The 27,835-nt window shown below is 40.2% G+C and overlaps 1 protein-coding gene across 5 annotated transcripts in view; it reads left to right on the top strand.

Moving 5' to 3' along the window:
- The window catches only part of ATP11B (ATPase phospholipid transporting 11B (putative)), a 116,078-nt gene that overhangs the window by 49,327 nt on the left and 38,916 nt on the right, over positions 1-27,835 (top strand). For all 5 annotated transcript variants that reach the window (XM_055124852.1, XM_055124853.1, XM_055124851.1 and 2 more), the window contains 12 exons: positions 3,052-3,133; positions 9,079-9,229; positions 10,766-10,963; positions 12,541-12,780; positions 13,341-13,516; positions 14,376-14,444; positions 15,831-15,904; positions 15,989-16,092; positions 19,014-19,195; positions 21,350-21,553; positions 24,829-24,982; positions 26,163-26,265. In XM_055124852.1, coding sequence (XP_054980827.1) covers positions 3,052-3,133; positions 9,079-9,229; positions 10,766-10,963; positions 12,541-12,780; positions 13,341-13,516; positions 14,376-14,444; positions 15,831-15,904; positions 15,989-16,092; positions 19,014-19,195; positions 21,350-21,553; positions 24,829-24,982; positions 26,163-26,265 — 1,737 coding nt within the window. The remainder of the gene's footprint in view (positions 1-3,051; positions 3,134-9,078; positions 9,230-10,765; positions 10,964-12,540; positions 12,781-13,340; positions 13,517-14,375; positions 14,445-15,830; positions 15,905-15,988; positions 16,093-19,013; positions 19,196-21,349; positions 21,554-24,828; positions 24,983-26,162; positions 26,266-27,835) is intronic.

Below are 27,835 nucleotides of genomic sequence, written 5' to 3'. Positions count from 1 at the left end.
TGTTAATACAGTTTTGTATGAAAATTTTTTGTTGTTAACTTCTATTTCAAAATACTACAAATTAGAGGCTTGTTTTACAGTTTCTCTGTTGATACTTGTGAAACTGAATGTTCAGAAGGTAATTCTGGTACTTTGAGTAATGGTGGGTGAAAACCAGTATCTGGAGTCATGTCAAGATGGCGCAGTAAAACCAACTGCATCATTGCATTACAGGTTTTTTTTAATTGGATTTATAGAACTGTTGACTCAATGTTCATTTATTCTTTCATCACCAAAATTTCACTGACTGTGTACCAGGGAGGGGCTGTACACAGGGTAAACGAATAGTGGGCTTCCATTAGTAATGTAAATCAGCTCATTGTGATCTGAATCAACTCTAGGTAAATTGTGATGTTGATAATGACCTTTTGCTTTCTCCCCCAGTCCCCTTTTTAAAAACTGTAGTTCCTGTAACATGGTTACTATAGTGTTAACCTTTATGCAGTTGATATGCACATTTACGGCACCCCACTAGCACTAAAGTCCCCAAGACCCTCCACCACTCTTCCTCAGTCACTCTAGCCTACTTCTTCATTTCCTCTGCCCTTCTGCCACTGCCTAGTAATCCAAGTTTTGTAATTCAGGGTCAAGATTAACTTTTCTGAGGGCAGTTGTGATAGAGAAGGGACCACTACGACAAAGATAGTTGGAAATGATTGCTCTGGATAAGATCTGTGTGCTGAAAGTGGGTGAGGGAGCGAGCATGATAACCTCTAAGTATCTGTGTTGCAAACCATAGTGCCCAAAGGAGAGAGAGAGGGAGGGAAAAAGGAAAATACCTGCTGTGGAGACAGGCTCGGTGGAGATGGAGTGGCATGAGGGAAACTGGGGATGTTGGTGGTGAGAAATGTACACTGGTTGAGGGATGGGAGTTGAAACATTGTATAATCGAGCCTGGATTATGCCTGTAACTGTGTATCTCACAGTGATTAAATAAATACACCAAAAGAAGAACCTTTCCCGGGCATGCCTAGCAGGTGCCTAAGCGAGGTTTAGTTCCCAGCACCACATGGTCCCCTAACATCGCTGAGATCCTGGAGGCCCCCAACACCACTGGGGTGACCAGGATGTCCCCAGCACTGCAGGGCCCAGGCAGCATCATGTCCTCGAGCACAGTGGGGCCCATGGACCTCCTGAGCACTGCTTGGGAAGCACCCTCACCTCACCAAAAATAAGAGAGTGACCTTTTGTCTTTTCACTTTCTAGTTTTCCCTCCCATCTTGGGAGTACGCTCTGCAGCATATCATTGACTCTCTATGGCTTTGGGAGTCTTCCTCCTTATTCTCTTCATTCCTGTTAGCTATACTATATCTCACTTCTCAGTATTAGCCTTTTTATTTTATTTTTTTTTTAAATCCTCCAGCTATGACTTTATTTATTTATTTATTTATTTATTTATTTATTTATTTATTTATTTATTTCTTTTTGGGTCACACCCGGCGATGCACAGGGGTTACTCCTGGTTCTACACTCAGGAATTACTCCTGGCGGTGCTCAGGGGACCATATGGGATGCTGGGATTTGAACCCGGGTCGGCCGCGTGCAAGGCAAACGCCCTACCCGCTGTGCTATCGCTCCAGCCCCCAGTATTAGCCTTTTTAATCAAGAAATTCATTGTTAAAAACAACAAAAATAACCAGTGCGTATGTAGTTGTGGAGGATTGGCACCATTATGCATTGCTGGTTGGGATTATAAGATATTGCAGTTATTGTGGAAAACATTTTTCTTTTTTGGTCTTTTCCTCAGTAAGCTAAACATAGAAGTACCATATGAGCCAGCAGTTCTATTCCTAGAGATGCACCCCAAAGAATTGAAATCTTGTGTTCAAAGACTTAACAAGAGTGTTCTTAGCAGCACTCTTCACGGTTGTCCAGAGTTTGAAACTGCCACACAAACATCCATCAGCTTATTAAAGAATAAGTAAAATGTACTCTATCCATGTGATGGAACATTATTTACCCTTATAAAATGCTGGTGCATACTAGATAATCCTTTTAAACACTATGCTGAGTCAGGGAAATTAGGCACTCCAGGTCACACATTGTGGAATTCCATTAATCTGAAATACCTATAGTACTGCACTGTTAGCACTGTCATCCCATTGTTCATCAATTTGTTCGAGCCGGCACCAGTAACATCTCCATTGTGAGACTTGTTACTGTTTTTGGCATATTGAATATGCTATGGGTAGCTTGCCAGGCTCTGCCGTGCGAGCAGTATACTCTTGGGAGCTTGCCAGGCTCTCTGAGAGGAACGGAGGAATCGAACTTGGGTCGGCTATATGCAAGGCAAATACTCTACTACTCACTGTGCCATCGCTCCAGTCTGCTGAAATACCTAAGAGAACAAAAAATTAGTTGTTTGCAGGGACCACAGAGTGGAGGGGAATGAGAAACGATTGCTTACAGAGCATTAAGGTTTATTCGGGGTGATGAAAGTGTTCTAAAGTAGTGAAAATGGGTTGCACAGCAGAGTCAGTCTGTGAAGTACCACTGAATTGTAATCTTCAAACGAATGCAAATGGTAAGACTGTGAAATATATCTGACCACAAATTCGGACCCTTGCCCATTCCTTTCAGCCTTTCAGAGAGTGCTGTCCTCTACCTTTGGTGATGCTGTTTGCTGTGGCTCAGTGGTTAAGTGTATGTCTTAAATGCACATGATCTAGGTCCAGTGTATCTACTAGAAATAGAAAAACAAAAACTACTTGCTATATCTATCATGGCTTCCTCTTTTTTACAGATCCCTTTCTTCCCAGCATTTCCCACTCAATCTCTTTATCCAGATATCTCAGTAAAAATTCAGAAATGCCTTCACTAATCAAGCGGGTTGAATGACTGGAACTACTCCAAATTGGAATTTAAAAGACCTTTTAAAACTGAAAAGATGTAAAGCTAAGCCAAATTGTAACAGCTGGTTAGATATTTTTTTAGATGTTTTTGCACCAGTGATTGCCTTTCTCTTGTGAAACATGTTGGAATATTAAAAACCATTTTTGTTTTGTTCTGCAGGTGTTGCCATATATACCGGAATGGAAACAAAGATGGCATTAAATTACAAAAGCAAATCACAGAAGCGATCTGCAGTAGAAAAGTAAGAACATTATTTTCAGTTATTTGCACATGGGTATGTGTATTATTCATGGAGGGATATAATATGCACATAACATGTCGATTAACGTGAATATGGTTCTTGGGGATGATGTCTTTCAATTTTGTATACAGGTAGCATCTTGTCTGCCGGGGCTCTCTGGGATTAGAGAAATACATGAGATAGTACAGTGGTTAAGGCACATGCCGTGCATGCCACCAATCCTAGTTCAATCCCTGACGCCACAGGTTCCCAGAGCATCTCTGGGTGCAGCCAGATGCAGTGCAGAAGAATCCCCTCTCCCCTCTCCCCTCCCTGCAGCGCCATGGCAGTGACCCAGGTACTCCTGGCACTGAAAGGCTCAAGTAGCACTACAGCCTTAGGCCCTCACGTGGAATCATGTGCCCAAGGAGTTGCATATTGTGGGCAGGGACTTCCCGAGCACCACTTGGGACCTGTAGTAAATGAATGATGAATAAAGCAAATGCCATTAAACAGAATCACATGACAAATCCTATACAGATACTATATCCAAACAAATATTTTTTTAAGAACCATTCCAATGCACTGGAGAGTGACTGAGAGCAGATGGGAACTGGCCAATACTACTTGAAAATGGCCGCATCCGGGGCCCAGAGCGATAGAACTGTAGGTAGGGAGTTTGCCTTACACAATGATGACCTGGGTTCGATCCCCAGCATCCCATCTGGTCCACCAAGCACTACCAGTGTAATTTCTGAGCCAGGAGTAACCCCTGAGCATTGCTGGATGTGACCCAAAAACCACTCCCTGTTCCCTCCCTCCCCCCGCTGAAAAAAATTTTTAATGGCAGCAGCAGGGTCAGAGAGATAGTAGAGATAGTATAAAAGTGAACTTGCCTATAGACTAACCTGATTTCATCTCCAGCACCAATTATGATTCCCCCAGAACCACTAAGAGTGATCATTGAGCACAGAGCCAGGAGAAAGCCCTCAGCATAGCTGGGTGCAACCCCCAAAAACAAAGTAACAAAAAGGAATCTAAAAGAAAATGGCAGCAACCAGGGGACAGATTTAAGGGTGCAGTTTTTTTCTGAGTTCATTCCCCAACTTGTGCAGTATAGGGCACCCAGGAACTTGAGTTGAATGCCTTAAGGTGCCAGAAGTCATGGTTCACTGTGGGAAGAACATCTAGAAAGTTAGAGGGAAACCATATAAAGGAGGGAGCCACAGACAGGACCAGAGTTCACAGCCTGCATGTTAATTACAGGCGACTTTGTGGTGGTTAGAATGGTATGTGTGCTAGGAGATCTTTCTGGACTGACAGTAAACCTAAGTTGGGCAGCTGACAGAGGGACCCAGGGGTGGGACTGAGTGCTCGAGCTCCTGGCTTGTAGGCACGAGGCCACCGATTTGATTAGGAACACTGCCTGACTGCTGAGTGCAGGCTGAGACAAGCTGCTGTGATCCCCAATGCCACAGCAAATTGTCTGACCGCCACACTAAGTAGCACAACTGAGCACATGCATGCTGCCGCTGAAGTACACAACCCCCAGTGAGCAACTCGGCAGAGTTTGTGAGCACCGCAGCCAGCATATGTGGGTGCCCCACAACTGAAGTATGCAAGCACCATGACCGGGTGTGGGACCCTCAGATTATCATAACAGAGGAAAGGGCATGGGGGTGGGGAGTATGGGTAAGGAGGAAGAAGCTAAAAGAGCTAAATAATTTTTGCTTTTGGAGACAAAATGTGGCATGTGAGCCTAGACTAACTTCTGCTGGAATTAAAATCAGTGTTCTACCAAGGAGCAGAAAACAGTAGAACTATTTATATAAAACTTCAATGTATTTTTTATTAAAAAATAAGTATTTTTAATAAGTATTTTATTAAAAACTACTTCAATGTATTTTTTATTAAAAAATAAAAAGTCACAAAGGGTTGGAGTGGTAGTACAGCAGGAAGGACCTGGGTTCAATCCTCAAAACTCTCTCTGGTCCCTGACCACCGCGCAGGGGTGATCCCTGAGTGCAGAGCCAGGAGTAAGTCCTGAGCACTGCCAGGTGTGGCCCCCAAACCAAATAGTAATAATAACAACAACAATCAGACAATCAGACATGTAAGAAATATATGAAGGCACTCACTGTCTCCATAATGATTTGGATCTTGTGATTAGCAAGCAAGCACTTCAGAGCAGATATTATAAGTATCTTTTAAAGATCTAGAGGAAAATGTGAATGAACTTATGGAAATCACAGCAGCTAAATGGAAACTTTAAAAAAAGAACTCAATAGAAACTCATGAGTTGTGAAAGACAGTTAATGAAATGTGAATATCATCAGATGAGCTCAGCGTCAGAATGAGGGGGGGAAATGTTACTGAACTTGGAAGAGCAATGTAGAAATGCTGGGGTTTGAAGAATAGAAAGGGCGAAGAATGAAGAAATATCAAGAATTTCATAGCCCTGTGGAATAAAACTAAGCCATCTAGATTGTCTCATCTTGCCCCACCCCACCTGTGAGTTTCAGAAGAAAGCTTGGGGGCGCAGGTTCCCCTGGCCGGCCCACGGCAACATATGGATGAAGGACTGGGGAAACAAGAAACAGGGCCCCGGTCTGGTTGATAGTTTATTTCTCTCTCCTCCCCAGCGCAGTCGATCTCTCCCCTTCGGCACAATCATAGTCGTAGCTTTGGTCATAGTCCCGGTTAGCATAGTTCCATCATTCTCATGTGCTAGTAGACCTCAAAGGCCTTGACTTCCAGTCCTTCCTAGTCCTCATCATTCTAATCATAGGTCTAGTCTAGTCCCTCTCTTACCCTTTACAGCATAGTACTGTACCACTGTCATAGCACTGTCGTCCCGTCGTTCATCGATTTGCTCAAGCAGGCACCAGTAACATCTCCATTGTGAGACTGGTTATTACTATTTTTGGCATATCGAATACGCCAGCCACAGGAAGTTTGCCAGGCTCTGCCATGCGGGCGGGATACTCTCAGTAGCTTACCAGGCTCTCTGAGACAGACGGAGGAATCGAACCCGGGTCAGCCTCGTGCAAGGCAAATGCCCTTCCCACTGTGCTATCACCCCAGACCCTTTACAGCATAGTTATATAGAAATCTTGAAGGGTGGAGGTACACATAGGTGGGGTTAAATATCATCATAACAACAAAGAGATGTAAAGCCACTCCTTCAGGGGAAGTTTGAGGAGATTAACTCAAGGACAAAATCTCATCTGAGGGTTTAGCACTCCAGATTACTAAGAGATCAGCTCAGGGGCTGACAGGTGGCGGGGATTCCATCCAGGGTGTGTTGCTTTCTCCTTTCCATTTAAACAATCATAGTGATTTTACTTCTTGTAATATTTCTAGTCATTTTATATGAACACAGTAAGATTTATTAAGCCTAAAGGTTGGCTCTTCCTGGTGACATCTCGCTGTATATCCCAGACTACAGTCCTAAGGCCAGTTAGTCTTTCCTAACCCCAGCAAGGTCCTTATTCAGTTACTTCTTAGCGGATCATGACAGAATCTGTCCCGTGTCCGTGCTTTTATTATACTTATGGTGCATAGCTTCTCCCCTTTCAATGCCAGGGTAGCTTACAGCTTGCCCTGGGTCCATCCAGTCCCTTTGTCGGGGCCCTGCTTTTGGAGTGCTAGGAACTAAGGGCAACTGAGGCTTAAGTCAAGTAAATATAGATGCCCGGGAGTAAATATTATTTTTGAGTCAGTTAACTCCCACATTACAAAGCATAGCATGAACTGTCTTCCTGTGTCTATACAAAAAGGGCATTGCTAAACCATGCAAGTGACATAAAGGAAAGAGAGAAGCAATATAGGATTATTGGGGCTCGATGGAATTGGGTGTGCCTCGAGGGCACTGTTGTGGGAGTAGCTGAACAAACCTAAACTCTCTAAAGGAGGAACAAGGACAACCCAGTGTTCCTAACACCCACCTCCTAAAAAACAAAAGAGAGATCCAAAGGAGCAGGATAAAAATACTTGAAAAGGTAAGGCTGGAGTGGTAGTAGAAGTGAGTGGATTAGGTGTTTGCCATGTACATGGCCAACCCGGGTTTGATTCCTGGCATCCATATCATCCCCCTAGCATTGACAGGAGTAATTCCTGAGCTTAGAGCCCAGAGTAAGCCCTGAGCACTACCAGGTGTGGCCCCAAACCCAAATTTTTGTAAATTCATGAAACAATAATAAGACTTATAAAACTTGAGGAAATTAAAACTAAAGTGGTAGTTCAATCAAATATAACAAAATTTACAAAACTAACAAAGGGAAACTTCAAGCCCTATGTTTGCATAAAAAAACTGAAGTTCTCATCTAAGTTTTGACTTTCTAAGTGATATAAATAGGAGGATTTGGACATTAACAACAGCAGTAAGTTAGGGGCCGAGTGGGAGGAGAAGAGCGGGTGGGGTGGAAGGGATTCTTCACTATAGAAAGCAACAAAAGGCAAAACCAGAAATGGCCAAATTTAATGAAAATTATGGGCGTCTGCATTCCCAATGGCACTGTTACGAAAATGAAAATATCAGCCGCAGACTGGGGGAAAATATTTACAAAATACCTGTCTTGTAAAGCAGAGATTCCATTCCTGGTCATCTACCCCCAAGAAAACAAAGACATGCACACATAGGTTTGTTGCAAGATTATTTTTACTAGCCCAGATCTGGAAATAACCCAAGTGCCCAACACCAGATGAGCGAACAAAGAAATCACGGCATGTATTGGACTCCGTTGTGAGGAAAGATGGAGTCTCCGCATTTGCCCCAACTTGGACGGAGCCGGAGGCCGTCAATGCTACGTGAACTGGGTTAGAAAGAAGACACATACTGGATGGTCGTGCTCATCTGCACAGGACACAGTAAAAGGGAGCCAAATCCTCACGGAAACTAAATTCAGAGATACAGTTAATAGAACTGAACTGAGGAGACCAAGGGGAGACGAAAACAGATGCCAGCTGTGGCTGAAGGTCCCGACACCGTGGTATGCATAGGGCAGCACATCTGCAAATATAGAACTGTAGTGTCAGTTCTACCGTGAGCTGTCGTAGTAAAACTTGATTCGGAAAAAATCAAACTAAAATATAAATTATGATTTTGATCCATCTCCTGAATAGGAAGTACCTAGAAATAGGTCTAACAAAATACACACAGAATCTATGCTGAGAAGTACACAGTGCTGATGAAAACAAGATCAGAGATGTGACACTACACTTGAGAGTGAAATACTATAACATTCAGTTTGCTAGGTGAAGAGACATCCTAAACGTGGTTTCCTACTTGTGTGATTTGGGGAAACTGACAAGAGTTTTGGATTTTGGTTTTCATCACTAAAAATGGGTATCCTGAGGCAGTAGTGCAGGGAGTAAAGCATCCATTAGCTGTGTCCCAGGTACTACGAATGGTCAACAGAGTACCACTAAGCATCCCTTCTGAGCACAGAGCTGGGAATAGTCTCTGAGCAGTATCATATGTGGCCCATAGATCTCTCCAAAGTAAAACACAGATTTTTGTAAAGATCAGACTGGTCAAAATGACAGAATTTTTTTTTCAAAATTGACCAAAAAAAATCTTATGACATCTTAATGATAGAAAATTGCTAGTGTTTGTATATAATTAAGTGAATAATGTAAAAAATACTAGAGTAATTATGGCAAAAAATACCTGGCAAAATTTTTACTATAAGTATTTAATTAGTAGTAACTATGGCAAATAGGCTTGTACTCTCACATGTTGATTATTTATAGCTAGTAAATGGATTCTGCTGAATGGTCATTTCTTGAAAGCAAAGATTTTCCTTTAGGTGGTGACTTTAATATCCTATATACTTCTGTATATAAGCTGCCAAAGGGAGAACAGTATCTTCTGTGCTTTAATATCTTATAATAAGTATTAATTTCTAAGCAGATTATTGGAGAGAGAAAAATTTGATATACCTTATGCTTTTCTCTTATTTCAGGTCAATGAATACCTTTTTAATAATTTACCTAATAATTCTTATATCTGAAGCCATCATCAGTACTATCTTGAAATACACATGGCAAGCTGAAGAAAAATGGGATGAACCTTGGTATAACGAAAAAACAGAACATCAAAGAAATAGTAGTAAGGTATTTTATGGTGCTTTTGGCTCTGCTGTAATGGATCTTTGTTCCTTGGCACAGCGAATGTTTTGATGGTGGCTTCCTAAAGAAGTCACCAAAACCATTAGTGCTGAAGGGGTGACAAAAGGACATTCATTGCAATTATTACCATGTTTGTATTAGTATGCACTTTCCTTTTTTGGGATTAATTTTATTCCCTCTGTCATGACTTGGAGAGTCAGGAGATTATCATGAAATCTTAAATATCTGTGTTGACATTCTAATACTTTAGTAGTACAAATTTAGTGTTTTATTCTCTCAGAAGTGAATTATAAGAGTAAATTGGATTTTTTTTTTTTTGCTCTTGGAAAAATTTAGGAGTCATATTGTCAGTCTAATGGTGGTAGGCACTGATATTATGAATAATAGCATTGATATTTTTAAACTGATTAAATATGGGACTTAATTAATTAGCAACTGTAGTAAGGACGTAATCTGTAGGATAGGACGGTAGGTAGAGTACTTGCTTTGCACATAGCTGACCTGCCTTTCATCCTCGGCACCACACAGTCCCCTAGCACCATCAGGAGGGACCCTTGGACACAGAGCCAGGAGGAAGCCCTGAGCACTGATGAGTGTGCCTCTCACCCCCCTAAAGAAATCATTCTCCAAATTTCATTCTAGATTGAAATACTGGATTGCTTTGCTATAATAAAATAGTAACTTCAATAATAATATAAACTGATGCCCCAATTAAAAAATTAAATAGATATAGCCAGCAAGAATTAAATAAAATTTAAATATTAGAAGACAGACTGGAAACTGGAAACTGAAGATCACAAAGGAAAATGTACTGGTTCTGGAGCGATAGTATAGTGGGTGGGGGGCTTGTCTTGCATCCGGCATCCCACCTGGTTCCCAGCTGCTACCAGAAATGATTCCTGAGCACAGAGCCAGGAATAAGCCCAGAACGCCACTGAGTCTGTTTTCAAAAGACGAGGAAAAAAAGAAGCAGCATATTTTTAGTATCATTCATTAGTTAGGTATTTTACCTTTCACGGTATATATGTTAAAATATGGTACTTCTTGGCTATTTAAATGTAGACTGTTTTATATAAGCTGTAATTAAGTGTTTAATTTCTAGCATTGGTAGCTTGTTCGCTTTTCCATAATTTTTAAAATTACAGTATTTTCAGTTAACTCTGATTTTTGAAGCGTAAGGGTAGAATGGTAAGTATACCCAAGAGATTATAATTACAGTTTTGCCAGTGGTAGTTTGTTTCAATTACACCAGGCTTTTGGGTAGCTTCTGAAAAGCAACACAATAAGTAATTTGAACTTCCACCTTTTCTTTTATTTTGTTCAGTTTCTAATAAATAATAAATTGAGCAAAGAAAATAGCATGTTAAAGAGATAATTCTGTAATGAATTTTCACTTGTAAGACTATTCTACGCAGTGAATAGTTGATGTTCTGTTTAGATATGACTTCTTCGCTAATTTACTTCAGTTAAACTAGAGAAATTCTCATGTTTATATCAAACAATTGTTTTTTCCCCCCTTAGATTCTGAGATTCATTTCAGATTTCCTTGCTTTTTTGGTCCTCTACAATTTCATCATCCCAATTTCATTATATGTGACAGTCGAAATGCAAAAATTTCTTGGATCATTTTTTATTGGCTGGGATCTTGATCTCTATCATGAAGAAACAGATCAGAAAGCTCAAGTCAATACTTCTGACTTAAATGAGGAGCTCGGACAGGTAAGAAATGGGTCTTTTACAACCTCTTCAAAAAATGATGCTGGGAAAACTGGATAAACTTGGATGAAAAAGTAAAGCTGGGTCCATATCTCACTCCTTACAACGTCAACTCAAAGTGGATCTACTGGAATCTATAAAGTACACTTAGGAAAATGTAGGCAGATTGCTCCGTGAGTTGGACCTAAAGGGGTCTTCAGTAATGTGGTGCAGTTGGCAGAGACAACAGAACCAAAAATAAACAAGCAAAATAAAGGCTTAAATTAAGATACCTAATTGAATTGGAGAAAATATTTGCCACACTACACATATGATAAAGGATTGGTATCAAAGACAGGTAAAGTACTCAGAAAGAATATATGCAGATTTTTAATGATGCACATCTGTAAATGTTTTAATGAAATGTAATTTTTTTTTAAAGTGTGGTTCTGATCCAAAAACAATAAAGAGGTTCTTTTGATTATCTAATTTTAAACTTTTGACCCAAATCATACATGCATAAAGAGAGTAATAAAACAAAATATTACAAGGTTTGTACCAAAAAATAGCCCTACTTTGCTCCACACGACTCTTCTTTTATATATTTAAATATAGATACATTTTTTCCATTACTTAGTACTTCATTTCTATATATAATTCTTTTTTGACTTATATCTTAGACATTATTTACTGTGAGATTCTTTTATATTTTTAAATATAGGTACATTTCTTCCATTTCTATATATAATTCTTTCTTGACTTATATTTTAGACAATATTTACTGTGAGATTTAAAGTATATTTTTATACTACTTCTTACTCTCATCTTGGTGAAGTTTCAGCTGAATCAGAGATGGTTTCATTTGTTCAGTCTACCATTTTTGTTTGTTTTTATTTTTCACTGGGGATGGCCATACCTGCCATTGCTCAGGGTTTACTCCTGGCTCTGTGCTCGGAGACACTCCTGGTGGTGCCTGGGGACTCCTTGTAGTGCTAGAGATCAAACCCAAGTCAGGCACAGCACATGCAAGAAGTTCCCTCCCCCCGTGCTATCTTTTCAACCCCTCAACTTATCATTTTAGTTTTTGTTTATATATCTTTATTTTGGTTTGGGGTTCACATCAGCAGTGCTCACGGCCTAGGGCTCGCTCCTGGGGTTGTTCAGGGAAGCATGTGAGATGACAGGATTGAACCTGGGTCGGCTGCAGGCAAGACAAGCCCCCTGCCCGCTGCACTGTCTCTCTGTCCCCTCAACCTGCCATTTTAAGCCACAATTCGATCTTTATTTTTAATGACATTTAGAAGGCTTTAAAATATATATATATATACAAAACGTTAGTTCAGGGAAAAGAAAAATTGTCCAAAGTAAAATATTTTATGGGTTGAAGACGTAGCACAGCAGGCTTTACCCACTGGCTTTACAGGTGATGGGCCTGGGTTGGATCCCTGGTACCACATCCAGTCCCCTGAGCCCCGCCAGCACTGATCTCTGAGCGTGGGTAAGCTTGACTTCATGAGGTGGAGAATAAGAATTTTTGTTTTTCTAACATGGGACCATGAACTCAGAGGTTGCTATATTGTTGTTATTTTTCCTATCTGCAGGTGGAGTATGTGTTTACAGACAAAACTGGTACACTGACAGAAAACGAAATGCAGTTTCGGGAGTGTTCAATCAGTGGCATGAAATACCAAGAAATCAATGGTAGACTTGTTCCCGAAGGACCCACGCCAGACTCCTCAGATGGGAACCTGTATCTCAGTAGCTTATCCCATCTTAACAACTTATCCCACCTTACGACTAGTTCCTCTTTTAGAACCAGTCCTGAAAATGAAACTGAAATAGTAAGTGATTTTTTAAATATCAATCAATAGGTGTTTCATTTGAAGTAGTTCTCTTTCATAATCAGTGCACTTTATAAAAAAAAAATTAAGTGTTCTTAGGATGAGGAGTACATATTTGAAACGTATATCCTGTGATTCATTGATGGGAACTCAATAACCCAGTATAATTTGCCAATTAAGATGTGTTTGCCTCCATTTCCTGTTAAGTAAGTGGAAGTAAGGAAGCCCTTACTGCCTCTGAATTAAAGATTTGGCTGAGAAATAGAACTTAAATTTATTTTTTCTGAGATATCAAAAAAAGAGGTTTCCCCTTTACTTGCAGTTCGGTTATGGCTCTCAAAAAAATACACTCATGGTGTAAGGCCATAAGCAAATGTGGCATTTTAGCTTTTGAAGTCTGAAGCCACCAGCTGCATTCAGGCAATTCTGGATTGTAGCATTCCTGTCTAGTTCGTAGGTGACCAGATCACTAACATTGGTTACTGACATTTTAACAGTTGTTTGTTTCCTACCTGTTACTTGGGCATGCTATTTCTATCATGGATATTCTGTTCCTACAGATCAAAGAACATGGCCTCTTCTTTAAAGCAGTCAGTCTCTGCCACACGGTGCAGATCAGCAATGTTCAGGTGGATGGCATTGGCGATGGGCCCTGGCAGTCCAACCTGGCGCCTACCCAGCTCGAGTACTATGCATCCTCCCCAGATGAAAAGGCTCTGGTGGAAGCTGCTGCAAGGTAGTTTCATTGCACTTTTAAGCCTCCAGATACATTCTCCATTTGGGGGGCCACCACATAACCCGAGATGGCTACTCTTGACTTTTCCCCTCTGGAGAAGCCTGTATTCTTTCTCTAATGTGTTCTTCCCTTCTCTCCCTCTCTCTCTCTGCCCACTTCATGTTTCTCTAAATAAAACTCTTCAGTTATACACACAGGCACACGCGCACACAGACACACACACACACACACACACGCACACACACTCACTCACACTTCAGAAAAAAAATATGAGAAAAGACCAGAAAGTTAGCATTTTAACGTGTCATGCTAAATTTATGAGCACTTAAAAGTAGAAGTGTATTTTAAATTTCAAGTGATGTTTTAAATGTACCTTCAATTTTGTTGTGAAGAAAAAGTATTGCATGTACTTGCATAAATGCATATTGCTTTTAAGACACAAATGTTCATATTTTGGAAAGATTAATCTTTTTTATAAATCTGATTACTATGAAATGAGAGTAGTACAAGTTCTAGAAATAATTGCTTATTGTTGTGGCTTGACTCTGATCCTCTAAGTTCTTAAAAAGTAACTCTGAGAGGCCATAGATATAAGGCACTTGTCTTGCGTATGACAAACCTGGACCACGGCCAGGAGTGAGCCCTGGTCCCTGAGCTTAGAGCCAGGAGTAAGCCCTGAACACAGCTGGATGTGGCCCCAAAGCAGAAAAACAAGCAAGCTATGCAATATGCAAAGAAAAACCTTAAATATACCTCTAAAAATTATATTTTAACTGTTTTTATGCAGATTAAGCTATAATAATATACTGTGAGATGTGAGCTACCATTTCTTAAAATACTTTCTTCTTTTAATCCCTAGAATTGGTATTGTATTTGTTGGCAACTCTGAAGAAACTATGGAAGTTAAAATACTTGGAAAACTAGAACGGTAATTTTTTCCCTCATATTGTTATTTCCTATAAAATATGACTAGGTATTACAGAACAGGAATTGGTAAATTCTGGCCCACAAACCATGTCTGAGCTATAGAAATTTTTGTACACTCTGCAAGTTCTTTTTTATTTTTTAATTTTTTATTAGTGAATCACCATGAGGTACAGTTACAGACTTAAAAAATTTCATGCAAGCTCTATTTTTAAAGAATTGTTTGTTTGTTTTTTTTTTAAGAAAAGGAACCTGCAATAGAGACCATATATGGCTTGCTTGGCCTAAATTATTTACTCAGTGGTCCCTTTCAGGAAATGTTCCAGACCCCATCTCTAGGATGATGTCAGTATTACATTGTGTCTCTTTGTAGGAATAGGAATAGTCTGGTCTGAATCTTTCATCTGTATTTTGTCTTGGGGGTTCTTGAATTTGCTTATATTCTTATTGTTACATTTTACTGGGCTAATGAAATAAATAAATTTCATTAAATAAAAACTAAAAAAAAAAAAAAAAGTGGGGCTAGAGCCGGGGCCCTTGTTCCCTCTCTCCAGCCCAAGAAAAATTTGTATAACCTGTGAATTCATCTTTTAAATACTAAGGAATAGCTGCCTATTACCAAGATTTGTACTGTGTAATCAATCTTATATGTCTATTGTGGGTTAATTACTTCTAGTCACATCTCAACTCCAGTTGTGCTTTTTGAAACTATTTTCCCAAGCTACATAGAACCCATACTTTGGCTCCCTTTCATGTGGGAGATGGCCTCACTCATTTTATCAGCTTACATCAACAAAAGTATTTTGTCTCTGAGAAGTGCAAAACTTTCCAGAAATGAGGAAACTCTGGAAACCGTACCTGACCCATCTGTAGAGTCTTTTGTAGCTTCCTGAAGAGGTGCTTGCCCTGTCTGTCACAGGTTCAAATCATGGCTGTAATGATTGTGTTAGAATGAGTGTTGAATTTCTCAGGGGTGTTTGAATGGGGTGGGGGTTAGGGGGTGGCGGAGATTGTCTTTTGTGATGAGAAAAATAGGAGCGAGGCAGACTTGGTTTCTAATTCCTGTTCTTCTGCTTATAGCTTCTTTGACTTTAAGCAAATTTCTTATATCTTTTGAGTTTAATAATCTTTATAAAATAAGACCTACATCCTCTGGTTCTCTTGGATATTGAATGATATGTGGTATGTCAAGTGCTAGGCATTTAGAAACTGACATTGATAAATGTCAGTTCCTCAGTTTCTGTCTTATATTATTAATGACTCCTAATCCATCATCTTTGGAAATGAAGTTGAGATTAATGTTTTGATTGGAATCGACCATTTTATCTTTATTTCTTTTCAAATATTCACTTAATAATTTTGTTTTCTTCTCTTTCCCCCACTCCCTTAGGTATAAGCTGCTTCATGTTCTGGAATTTGATTCAGATCGCAGGAGAATGAGTGTAATTGTAGAGGCACCTTCAGGTAATCACTCAAAAATCCCTTGAATTTTTATTGTCTAATGTTAAGAGATCGATAAGAGATCAATAACTTTTCTTTTTTTTTTAGGTGAGAAGTTACTATTTACTAAAGGAGCAGAATCATCAATTCTTCCTAAATGTGTAGGTGGAGAAATTGAAAAAACTAGAAGTCATGTGGATGAATTTGCTTTGGTGAGTACAAATTTGTATGGTGTAAAGAACTCTAAAAGATAGATAGATGCACAGAAAGGAAATATCTAGGGTCTCATTTTTGTAAACTTATCAAAAATTGTTAAAATTCTACTATATCACATATTACATATATATTTATATATAATTATATCATATATTATTATATTGTGATATGACTTGTGTCATTATATTATATTATATTATATTATATTATATTATATTATATTATATTATATTATGATATGACTTCCCTTCCTTTGGCTAAAGATTGACTTTTAGGCCTTGGGATCCTCAACGGGCTCATGCAGGGGCTGGAGCGATAGCACAGCAGGTAGGGCGTTTGCCTTACACGTGGCCAACCTGGGTTCCAATCCCAGCATCCCATATGGTCCCCTGAGCACCGCCAGTGGTGATTCCTGAGTGCAGAGCCAGGAGTAACCTCTGTGCATTGCCAGGTATGACCCAAAAATCGAAAAAAAAAAAAAAGAAAAAGGAAAGAAAGAAAGGGCTCATGTACGTGCTTTGCATTCGGAAGTCCTAGATTTGATTCCCAACACCACGTGCTCCCCAGAATACCACTGGGAGTGACACCCCCCCCCCACACACACACACCGGTACTAGCAGTTCCCCAAATGTTTTCCCTAAGCCCCCACAAGTGTGGTTTGAAAACCAACAACCAGCCCTTAACCTAGACATGTGTTGTTCTCTCTCTCCGTTTTCTTTTGGGGGGGGTGGGGGCGGGCTTCTTGGATCATAGCCAGTGGTGCTCAGAGGTTAGTCCTAGCTCTGCACTCAAGAATCACTTCAAACCCGGGCCAGCCACGTGCCAGGCAAATGCTTTACCTTCTGTCCTATCGCTTTGGCCCCCACCATGTGTCTTCTTGAAATCTATTATAGTCAGTCAGTGCACTTTTGACTGCAGGCACCCCTAAAGTTGCTATATTTTAAATGGGATGGGATGTAATAATAAAACACAGAGGAACCTCAAGGAAGTGGAGAAACTGAAAGTTTTATATATTACGATTATAAATTGCACAGTCACTTGACAGTTCCTCCTGGATAATAGAGTAATACTCAGCAGCCTAACTCCTGAATACACTTGCCCAAGAGATTTGAAAATATATATGCACAAAAACATGTATACGGGGCTGGAGAGAGAGTACAGTGGGTAGGGCACTTGACATACACGCTGCCAACCCAGATCCAATCCCTGGCATCCCGTACATTCTCCTGAGCTACACCAGGAGTGATTCCTGAGCATTGGTAGATGTGACCCCCCAAAAAAATGGGTCTGATGTTCTTAGAAGCATTACGCCTACTAGCCAAAAAATGGAAGAAGCCAGATAGCCATCATTTGATGAAATGTATTAAATGGTGTTCTCATATCCATGAAATAAAATGCTGTTTGGCCACTGAAAAGAATATGGCACTAATATATTTTGTGGTATGTCTCAACTTTAAGCAGTTGAAGTTTGAGAGGTGGGGGAGTGGGCTCAGAAGTAGGGTACATGCCACGTGCAGTTCCTGACACCCCCCCCACACACACACACCCAAAGCACTAGTGAGCCTGACCCTCATAACTGGATGTGAACCTGGTAGTCCACTGCACCAGCAATCGTGGCCACCGTGGCCTCCTCGCACGCCAGCCTGGACTCTGAGTGGGACCCTGGAGGCCCCAAGTACCAGCAGCCTATTGCGGGCAGAGCTCCTCTGGGAGCAGGTCCCCAAGCCTTGCTGGGGTGATCCCATTTAAAAAAAAAAAAAAGATGAGAGGTTACATGTAAGAAGCTGCTGGCGGGAAGCTTCATATTTGATTGATATTTAAAAATAATTAAAATTCTTTTTCATATAGAATTATCCATTTTAACTTTTACAATCTACCCTTTCTGAGTTCTCTTACTAGAACTCATTCAGTTTGGGGGTTTCTGAGGAAAATGTCTAGCAGGAAAAAGAACTTTTCTATGCTTGCAGATTTAGGATCTGCTTTCAGGTAATCAAATATACTCTCCTTAGTTTTGTGTGATTCCAGTTCATCTGTGAAGATCAAATGAAACTACTTAAAATATCATTCACAGCTCTAGAAATTATTGTTTGTCTGATAATGGCCACTTTACAAACTTCTTGTTTGATACCCCAAGCCCTCAGAAAATTGTGGGCCCCTCTACTTAAAATTAATTTGTGGGCCAGAGAGATAGTACAGAGGGTTGGGCACTTGCCTTGCACGTGGCTGACCTGGGTTCAATCCCCAGCATCCCATACGGTTCCCCAAGTTCCACCAGGAGCAATTCCTTAGTGCAAAGCCAAAAGTAGCCCCTGAGTATTGAGGGCGTGACGCCAACTATTTTTTCAATTGCATACCATAATTAAAGGTAAATTTGACATGGATAAAACAGGAGAGTAGAACCTGGAGCCGCATCCTAAAGTACCATTGAGAATTTCTTAACTTTAATATCCCAGAGAAGATAATCTTTATGATCCTTTCCAGACTCTAATATCCTATAAGTCAACGTTCATTATTTTGAACAAATTTTTAAGAACACCTCAGAAATGAAAAATTAGGATAATACATGTCTTATATAACTCACATCACTAGTATTTGTGTCCATTAATTTCCTCTCACTAGATGATAGTGCTTTTAACATTACTTGTAGGCTTGCTCTTCCAATCCCCTGTTCTCCCTTGAACATGTCTCTCTCTCTCTCTGTGCTTTTGTCCCCTGTGGAGAGCCCCAGGTTCTCTCATAAACATGTATTCTCTTTCCCCTTACATCTTTCTAAGTGAAAATTATCTTACTTCACTTAAATTTTTTTAACTAAATGAAAATAAAATAATCTATTTTTGAGATTGGAGTTATTTCATCAAGTTCTTATTTCCCCATTAATTTTTTTGACCAATATTTGTCTTTAATTTTTCTGATTCAGAAAGGGTTAAGAACTCTGTGTGTGGCCTATCGACAATTTACACCAAAAGAGTATCAGGAAATCGACAGACTCCTATTTGAAGCTAGGACTGCTTTGCAACAGCGTGACGAGAAATTGGCAGATGTCTTCCAGTTCATAGAGAAAGATCTGATATTACTCGGGGCAACTGCAGTAGAAGATAGGTAAGTATCAGGTAAATAGGCAAATTGCTTTTCTCTTGTAAGAATATTTCTTATCCAGTATATTTAATATATGGCATAAGAACTATTTATGGAGAAACTATGACTTAATAAATTTAGAATAAAAGTCAAATTTTGTTAGTATATAAAAATTTGTTAGTATATAAAATTTGTGTTCTAGCCAGAAACCAGAATAGATAAAAGGTGCTATTTTCATGCTTCTTGCAAAACTGGCTTCAAGGCTGTGAATTCCCTAAGCTGTTGCGTGTCCATGAAGCTCTGTATCATTCCTTCAACTTGAATGACGGTCTAGCTGGACAGCGCATTCCTGGCGAGGTGTTCATTTCGTTGAGTGTTTGTACTGTATCCCTCCATATCCTTCTGGCTCAACTTCATTTGATAGATCTACTATATATATATCTCATGGGCTTTCTTCTGTATGTAAGTTTTGTTTTGTTTTGTTTTGTTTTTTAAATCTTACTGCTTTCAGTATTCTGTCTCTATCTTTGGATTTTGGCCTGTTTTAGTGTCATGTGTCTTGGAGCTTTTCTAGTGGAATATGTTTTCACAGGGACCCTTCAGGCTTATATTCCTCAACTCAGGGAAATTCTTAGCGATGATTTCTTTAAATCTTGTTTCTTCATCACATTTGCCTTCCTAATCTTCGAGTACTTCAATGATTCTTACATTCCTCTTGAACCCACCCCCTACTTCTCTGGTATGCTGTTCATTTCTTTTCTATTTTCCCCCGTCTGCTGTTTCCTTACAGTTTTCTCCTCATCTTGGTGCTCCTTGGGTTTTTTTGCTCAACTTCTATTATTCTGTTATTCAGAACTTCTGCTCACTTTTTTTTTTATATTACCAAATGTGTTTTTTGTTTTCATCATTTCTGACCATAATTATTTTTTCATTTTGTGTTTTGCTGACTACCTATGCTATAATTTTTTTGAATTTGTTGAACATCCTCATCATAGTGTCACTGAAAACTCTGTGTGTGATAATTTACTGCTGATCATGTTGTTTTTGTTTTTGTTTTTGCTTTTTGGGTCACACCCAGCAATGCACAGGGGTTACTCCTGGCGGTGCTTGGGGGGACCATATGGGATGCTGGGAATCTAACTTGGTCAGCCGCATGCAAGGCAAACACCCTACCCGCTGTGCTATCGCTCCAGCCCCTGCTGATCATGTTTTTGGTGACATTCTTTTTACTCCTTGAGCTTGGTGGTTTTCTGTGTGTTTTCCCCATTTATTTCCTAGTGATCTTGCTGTGCTTGGCCTGGGTCTCTGTAGTTAGACAGAGCTGAGTTTGCTGTTTTCTCTGCCTGTCTTCACCAAATGACAGGAAGCGTAACTGAGCAGCATGTGATTTGTTGAGTAGATCTGTCATGTAGCCACATAAACACTGCATGCTTCGGTGCTGGTGTGTGGGCCTCTTGTGGGGCAAATTGGGCCTGGAGGCTGCAGGGAGCTCTCTGGAAAGTCCAGCTCTGCCTCCTGGTCCAGGTTAGTTCTCAGTGATGCCTGCTGGAGGTGGCCTCACCCGGAGTGGGAGAGCAGCAGGCAAAGGTCTGAAATTAAAGACGTTTCATAATGCAGTAGGGGTTTATGAAAAGCAGATCCTTAGGATTTATAAAAATTAGTCTTAAAGATATCCTCTTAAAAGACTTTGTGTTGGGGACAGAGGGAAAGTACAGGGATTAAAGCACATGTCTTGCATGCAGCTGACTCTGGTTCAGACTCAGGGTCTACACGGTCCTCCAAACATCACGAATTCCATCCCTAAAAGCCCTGAGCACTGTTGGAAGACCCCTGAGCAGCGGCGTAGCCCCAGTAATCCTTGGCACCGTGAAACTCAAACAGATGGATCCTCTCTGCGAGGCTGCTTAAGAATTGTCTGGAGGGGCCTCTGATTCTCCTGAGCACTATTTGGGAGAAGACCCCCCCTTACACACTTCAACACTGCCCCACCCCCCAAAAGTAGTTTTTTATTAACCAAATGGTCACTTATTTAGTTATTCCCATTTCTTATGTAATGGGAGAAAGTCCACAGCATTCTTCGGTCAGGGGGTCTAGAATTTACCTTTATTTACTGTGTGATTTTTTTTTTCCAATGTCAGAAAAGTATCTTCTGCTACTACTTGTTTCTTTTATTTTCAGATTACAAGATAAAGTTCGAGAAACTATTGAAGCATTGAGAATGGCCGGTATCAAAGTCTGGGTACTCACTGGAGATAAACACGAAACAGCTGTCAGCGTGAGTTTATCATGTGGACATTTTCACAGAACCATGAACATCCTTGAACTTACTAACCAGAAATCAGACAGCGAATGTGCTGAACAATTGAGGCAGCTTGCCAGAAGGTAAGACTCTAGTTACCCAGAGCGTCGAGGTCAGGAGGCAGCTGACTGGGGGCCAGGAGCTAAACAGACAGCTTGCTAACTACTTTCTATAGCCATGGCACAGAATTGTTGTTACATCTTATGGTTATTTTTATTATAAAAAATATTAGGTTTTGGGGGCCACAACTGACGATGCTCAGAGATTACTTCTGGCTGTCTACTCCTGGTGGTCTTAGGGGACCATATGGGATGATGGGGATCAAACTTGGGTCAGCTGCTTGCAAAGCAACTACCCTGCACTATCCTGCTGGCCGTAATTGTTACTTTTTTCAGCTAATTAAAAAGGAGTGCAGAGAATGATAATTTATGATACGAACATGAAGCGAAATTTAACTTGAGGTATCTGCAGGTAGCTGTCCTAGAACACAGGCACACTGGTCTATTTGCACGTCATTGTTGTAGACCTGTGTTACTGCGGAGTGGCATAGCACAGCACAGGGAGGCCGCAGGTGTGTGGCCCCACAGGTTACAGTGACACCATCTGAATGAACTCAGTGGTGTTTGAAGGTCTCAGATTACCATTTGATACTTCACCAGGTTCTTTTCCTTCTTTGTATTTGTTAAAACTAAAAGCAGCTTTTATTTGGAAGTCTTGAGAAAGGGGAGAGAGAGAGATTGTGTGCGTGTATGTGTGTGTGTGTGTGTGTGTGTGTGTGTGTGTGTGTGTGTGTGTGTGTGTGTGTTGCACTCAAGAGAGAACACAGGCTTCTCCTGAATGGAGAGAGCTCCAGGACACATCCCAGTGTGAAAGTATGAAAGCCCAAATCTCTAGAGAGGAGATGCAGGTGCTCCTGCTCTGTGTACGGGCAGCCCGTGCCCTGGTTGTCCACCAAGTCCAAAGAAAAGAAGTTGACTTTTAATATTACTCTGTTAAATGCAGAAGCATGTTTATTATTTTATTACCAAATCATATGGACAAGTATGGTGTTTATTACCCAGTGACAGACTAATATGTTTTCTCTTTGAAAATGAATATCCAAAGAGGAAATAAATTCACATTAGAGATAGTACTATTATATTAAAATATAAATCTAATTACAGATTATAGAATTTTTCAGTTAATCTTCATGATAGAGAACATTTATTTTAAACCCCATATAAGCAGATGCTTTCCTCTCCCTGCAAAAAAAATTGAATTTTAATACTACACAATATTGAAAGTTGTGAAGAGTAGATCTTAAATGTTATTGTCACAAATTATACACTAGAGAGTTAAAACTAGCCTCATCATGAAAATCATCTTACAGTAAATATGTTGCACATGTTTAAATTACAGTCTGGAACTAGGGATATAGCACCCGGGTTAGGGTGTGTGCAAGGCCTGGGTTTGCATCTTGGTACCACCAGCCTCCCTGGAATCGCCAAGTGCCACCCCTGGAGGCCTTGAGCACTGCCGGGGTACTTCTGCTGATCCCCAGCACTGCAGGGACAGGTGGGACCTCATTCTCAGGTCCCTGCATTGAACCATCAGCCAGTCCCTGAGAATCACTAGGGGTGGCTCAGAGACCCCTTGAGCACCTCTTGGGAGCCACACCCCCACCCCCTAATAATATTTCTCTTAAATTGTATGTTTTTCTTAATCCTGTTTCAATAAAATGGGAAGGGGATAAAAGAGAGGGCTGTCTCAGTAGCAGTCTGTTACACTGGGAAGCCAGTATAGTTATTTCTTTTTGATAGATGTACAGTGCTGCTTTATTTTTTTACCAAATAAAAAAATATTTAGCGCTGTCATATAGCACTGTTGTCCTGTTGTTCATCAATTTGCTCAAGCGGGCACCAGTAACGTCTCCATTGTGAGACTTGTTACTGTTTTTGGCATATCAAATATGCCACAAGTAGCTTGCCAGGCTCTGCCGTGCAGGTGGGATAGTCTCGGTAGCTTGCCGGGCTCTCCAAGAGGGACGGAGAAATCGAACCCAGGTTGGCCGAGTACAAGACAAATGCCCTACCCTCTGTGCTGTCGCTCCAGTCCGAAAAAATATTTAATGAACCTTATACTGAGGATTCTATTTTTTTCTTTTTCAAATTAATTTTAACATAGACAAAACCACAACTGTTCATAAAATTCTAGAGTTGAACTTGATTAGGTAATAGAACTCCAATATTAAAATCAATAAAAAGTTTTTTAAATCAATTTAAATATAAAAGATATAAGTCCAAATATATGAAATCAATCAAAATATGTTAAACATCAGTTTTTTATGTGAAAATTATTATATCTTATCATGGGGTTGTAAATTCTTTTTTTTGGGGGGGTTGTAAATTCTTGTCTAAGAATTTACTAAGCTATTTTTTTCTAATTGAGTCTTCTGCGTTATTTTTGTCTGTAGAGTTTATTTGGATTCTGTGTTACTTTCCCCATCTAATTTGGCGTACACCTACTGGGATTTCAGTATTAAGGAATTAGGATCTTATTATATTAAAATATAAATCTAATTATAAATTATAGAAATGTTCAGTTGATCCTTGATGATAGAGACGACATCAGGTGAGAGTTCAGGATCTATAGTTTGGGCCAATGACTCGACGTGGCATTGGCTGTAGGAAGTGGACATGGCTGCCAGGCTTCCAGAAGTACTAGGGGTGAGGGGAGGCTGCCCACCCGACTCGAAAAACACCAGACTTCTTAGCCGGGGCACCAGGGTACCTGAAGTTATTCACAGTTCTGCATGTCTGCAGAGAATATTAATGAAGTGGTGGAATTGAGCCCTAGGCGTGGCTGCAGGGGTGGGGAGTGGCTGCAGCTGCAGGGGCTTTGGCAGGGTGGTGCCCAGCCCACCCGCCTGCCTCACAAAGGTGCCCCAGGGTTTGCAGCCACAGGGACCACTGTTCCCATGAATCTGAGCTGCCTGGTTTGCATCTCCTTGGAGATTGAGCCATGAAGTAGCAGATGAATTAGCAGAGCAGGGCTGGTAGGTGAGTCAACCAAGAGAGCCAGAAGGTTGAGACCACAGTGCTCCCTTGACGGCAGGAAGCAGCTTTCATCAGAAGACGAAAGCAGGCCCTGCTGCTTACATTAGAAGGTCTTACACCAGAAGGGGGGTGAAAAAAAGCAACTGGGCAAAATAATAGGCTCAGTAATGTAGCTAACGTGCATCTTTAATAGCAAAGCCCCCCCCCCAAAGTAAGGTATGTGGATGATGAATCAATGTTTTAGTAAGAATCTATTGTTCATGAGTATAAACAATATGACTGCGAAGTGTCTTAGGGAAGATATAATTATTGTCCTTTTTAAGAATTACAGAGGATCATGTGATCCAGCACGGGCTGGTAGTGGATGGGACCAGCCTATCTCTTGCACTCAGGGAGCATGAAAAACTCTTTATGGAAGTTTGCAGAAATTGCTCAGCTGTATTATGCTGTCGTATGGCACCACTGCAAAAAGCAAAGGTATGTTTGGTGGTAAAAATTTTCATAAGTATATTTAAATCAGAAAGCATTTTCTAAGTTTAATATCCGAGTCGCATTTGGTGGGGTTCAGTAGATGAATTTTATTGAGTCAGTCATTTTTTATATCACACATTTTAGGATTGTGATTTTACTAAGACAAAGATGTGATTTTACCAAAACAAAGATGTGAACTATAATGTTTCACATATAAGTTACTTCCATAGTGAGGAAACCTTGAGAAGGCTAAATTTCTCTGCAGTAGTTTTGTTGATCTCTTTACCTTGTATCCTCATTGAATGTTCATTTTCCTTGTTAAAAGTAACCAGTAAGGGATGAATAGGACTTTAGTAAAAAGCTGAAATGCCAGTTGACTTGTAATTTGCAGGAAATATTTAATGAAGCTATGATAAAGTAAAAGCTTATAGAAATTGAATTCTTAGACTGTATCCTTCATATTCTATGAAATACGCATCTTAATGCCTTTTTACATACAGATCTAATAAATTAGATAATCTTTTTTTTTCTACTTCAGAGAGTTTTTGAAAAGCTTATTTTATTATAATTCACATACCTCTGTGGAATCCAAATACAACAAAAACCTCTGTTTCTTAAAAACAATTGAGAGTATTCCAATTAAATTTTTGCTTATATTGAATATAAACTTGATTGAATTTTTAAATTATATTACAAGAGCTAGTATTCATTCCTGTGTCAGAAGAGCAATTTCTTTAAAAAATATGTTTGTCTAACAAAGTTCAGTTAGTACAATTTTACACAGTTAATAAACTTTTTACAAGTTTACGCTGTGTTAGTAGGTTCTGCTTCCCGTCGTAAAATCTGCAGAGAGAACATTCTTTTGCTATGTCCTCTCTGGATGCTGCCATTATATAAAGAGGTTATATATAACATTCTCGCTATGTTTTTTCTGAAAGACATTCCTAAATTATTATTGGCAGTGCCAGGGATCAAATCCAAGGCCTCAAACCTGCAAGGCAAGTGCAGTCCCCCGCGTTACTACCATCCGAATGGAGATGCCCTCCCAACGATGAATCCCAAGAACACATTATAAAATTAGGTTTTTTAGTGATCGATCTTAGAAAAGTTGTTTTAGATAAAATACTTTATATAAACAAAGGAAAATTGAAATGTTACCATGAGTAACGAGTTGTCTCCCTTTCAGGTAATAAGACTGATAAAAATTTCTCCTGAGAAGCCTATCACGTTGGCGGTTGGTGATGGTGCTAATGATGTAAGCATGATACAAGAAGCACATGTTGGCATAGGTGATTGATTTTTTTCTCTTAAACTTTTAAGTTGGTATAATTAATTATTGGATGATTTTTTAATCTTGCTTTTATAAAGTACAATATCAAATATGAATAAAATGAAATGACATTTTATAATTCAGTTTATCCCCACTGGAAGTGCATTTTTATTAAGCCCATCATTCAGGATATTCTAATCACAAGTTTTCAAGGGAATAAATATCACATTAGTTAATTTTATCTTTGCCATTTCTCCTTCAGAACTCAAATAACAAGCAGTGGTATAGTGGTCAGCATAGCTGCCTTGCAAGATGAGAATAATTTTCTTGTTGTTTTATTTTGGGTCCACACCTGGCAGTGCTTAGGGCTTAGTCCTGGCTCCACACTCAGGAACCATTCTTGGCGATGCTCATGGAACCATTTAGGGTGCCAGGACTGAACCCAGGTCAACTATATGCGAGGCAAATGCTGAACTACCCCCTAAACCATACTGGCACCAAAAGTAACTTTATTTTTACATGCCATTTTGTACCGTTTTTAAGTATTTGCACTCATTATTCTATCATTTATTTATTTATTTTGCTTTTGGGGTCACACCCAGCAATGCACAAGGGTTACTCCTGGCTCATGCACTCAGAAGTTACTCTTGGCAGTGCTCAGGGGACCGTATGGGATGCTGGGAATTGAACCCGGATCGGCCACTTGCAAGGCAAACACCCTACCCACTGTGCTATTGCTCTAGCCCCTCTGTCATTTTTTTAAACTGAATTTGTGTTTCTGTAAGAATGCCTTTGTGGTTTTGCACTCCTCGTTTAGAATAGATATTATAGACTTTGTCACTCAAAAGATTCTCGTGATTTTTCTTTTGTTTGCGGGCTCTTGGGCAGTATCCAGGAGGCCTAGTAGCCACTCGTGGTAATACTAGGAATAGTGCTGTCCAGGCCCCCAGAGCTTGAGGGGCCACGATGGCCACCCCGGAGATGTGGGCAGAGGAGGCATGCCCATGGCAGGAATCACACCCGAGGCGTCTGCAGCTCAAGCGTGCACTCAGGCCCGGGAGCCCCCGCCCTCCTCCTCTGCGGCTCCCTCCCAACTGTTGGAGGCTGCTGTCATTTGTGCTTTGAGCTACCCACAGATTGTTGTTCAGAAGCTGCTCCCTGCACGTGTGGGGGGTCACTCCCAGAGGTTCTCGGGGGAGCCATCTGGGCACAGGGATTGAACCTGCGGCTATGACATGTCACTCCAGCCTTTTGACTGTCCACCTGGCGTAAACCATGTTCTTGTCTTCCTCAGTTTCATTACACAAATGCAGGAGCAAAGGAGAAAACTACAGGCTTGGGCTGAAGGATGAAACATTAGTTAGCAGAGAGTTGCAATGGTTTCCTGGAATCGCTTTTATCATGCCTGTTTAATTAGCTGTGGGAGCCAGTGTTTCCACTGTAGCCCTCAAGTCAACTCCTCTCTCTTTGAGCAAATTAACTATTTTGAGAACTGAATTTTAAAAATGTATGTTATTGCATTACATCAGTCTACAGACAGTATGAATAACCTTCTGTTCCATGATTAAAAAATAAAAACTACAGTATTT

Source organism: Sorex araneus, chromosome 2, assembly GCF_027595985.1.
Source record: "Sorex araneus isolate mSorAra2 chromosome 2, mSorAra2.pri, whole genome shotgun sequence".
NCBI classification, from domain to species: domain Eukaryota; kingdom Metazoa; phylum Chordata; class Mammalia; order Eulipotyphla; family Soricidae; genus Sorex; species Sorex araneus.
The sequence above is the reverse complement of the archived record's forward strand: the minus strand, read 5'-3'. Positions and strand labels throughout refer to the sequence as shown.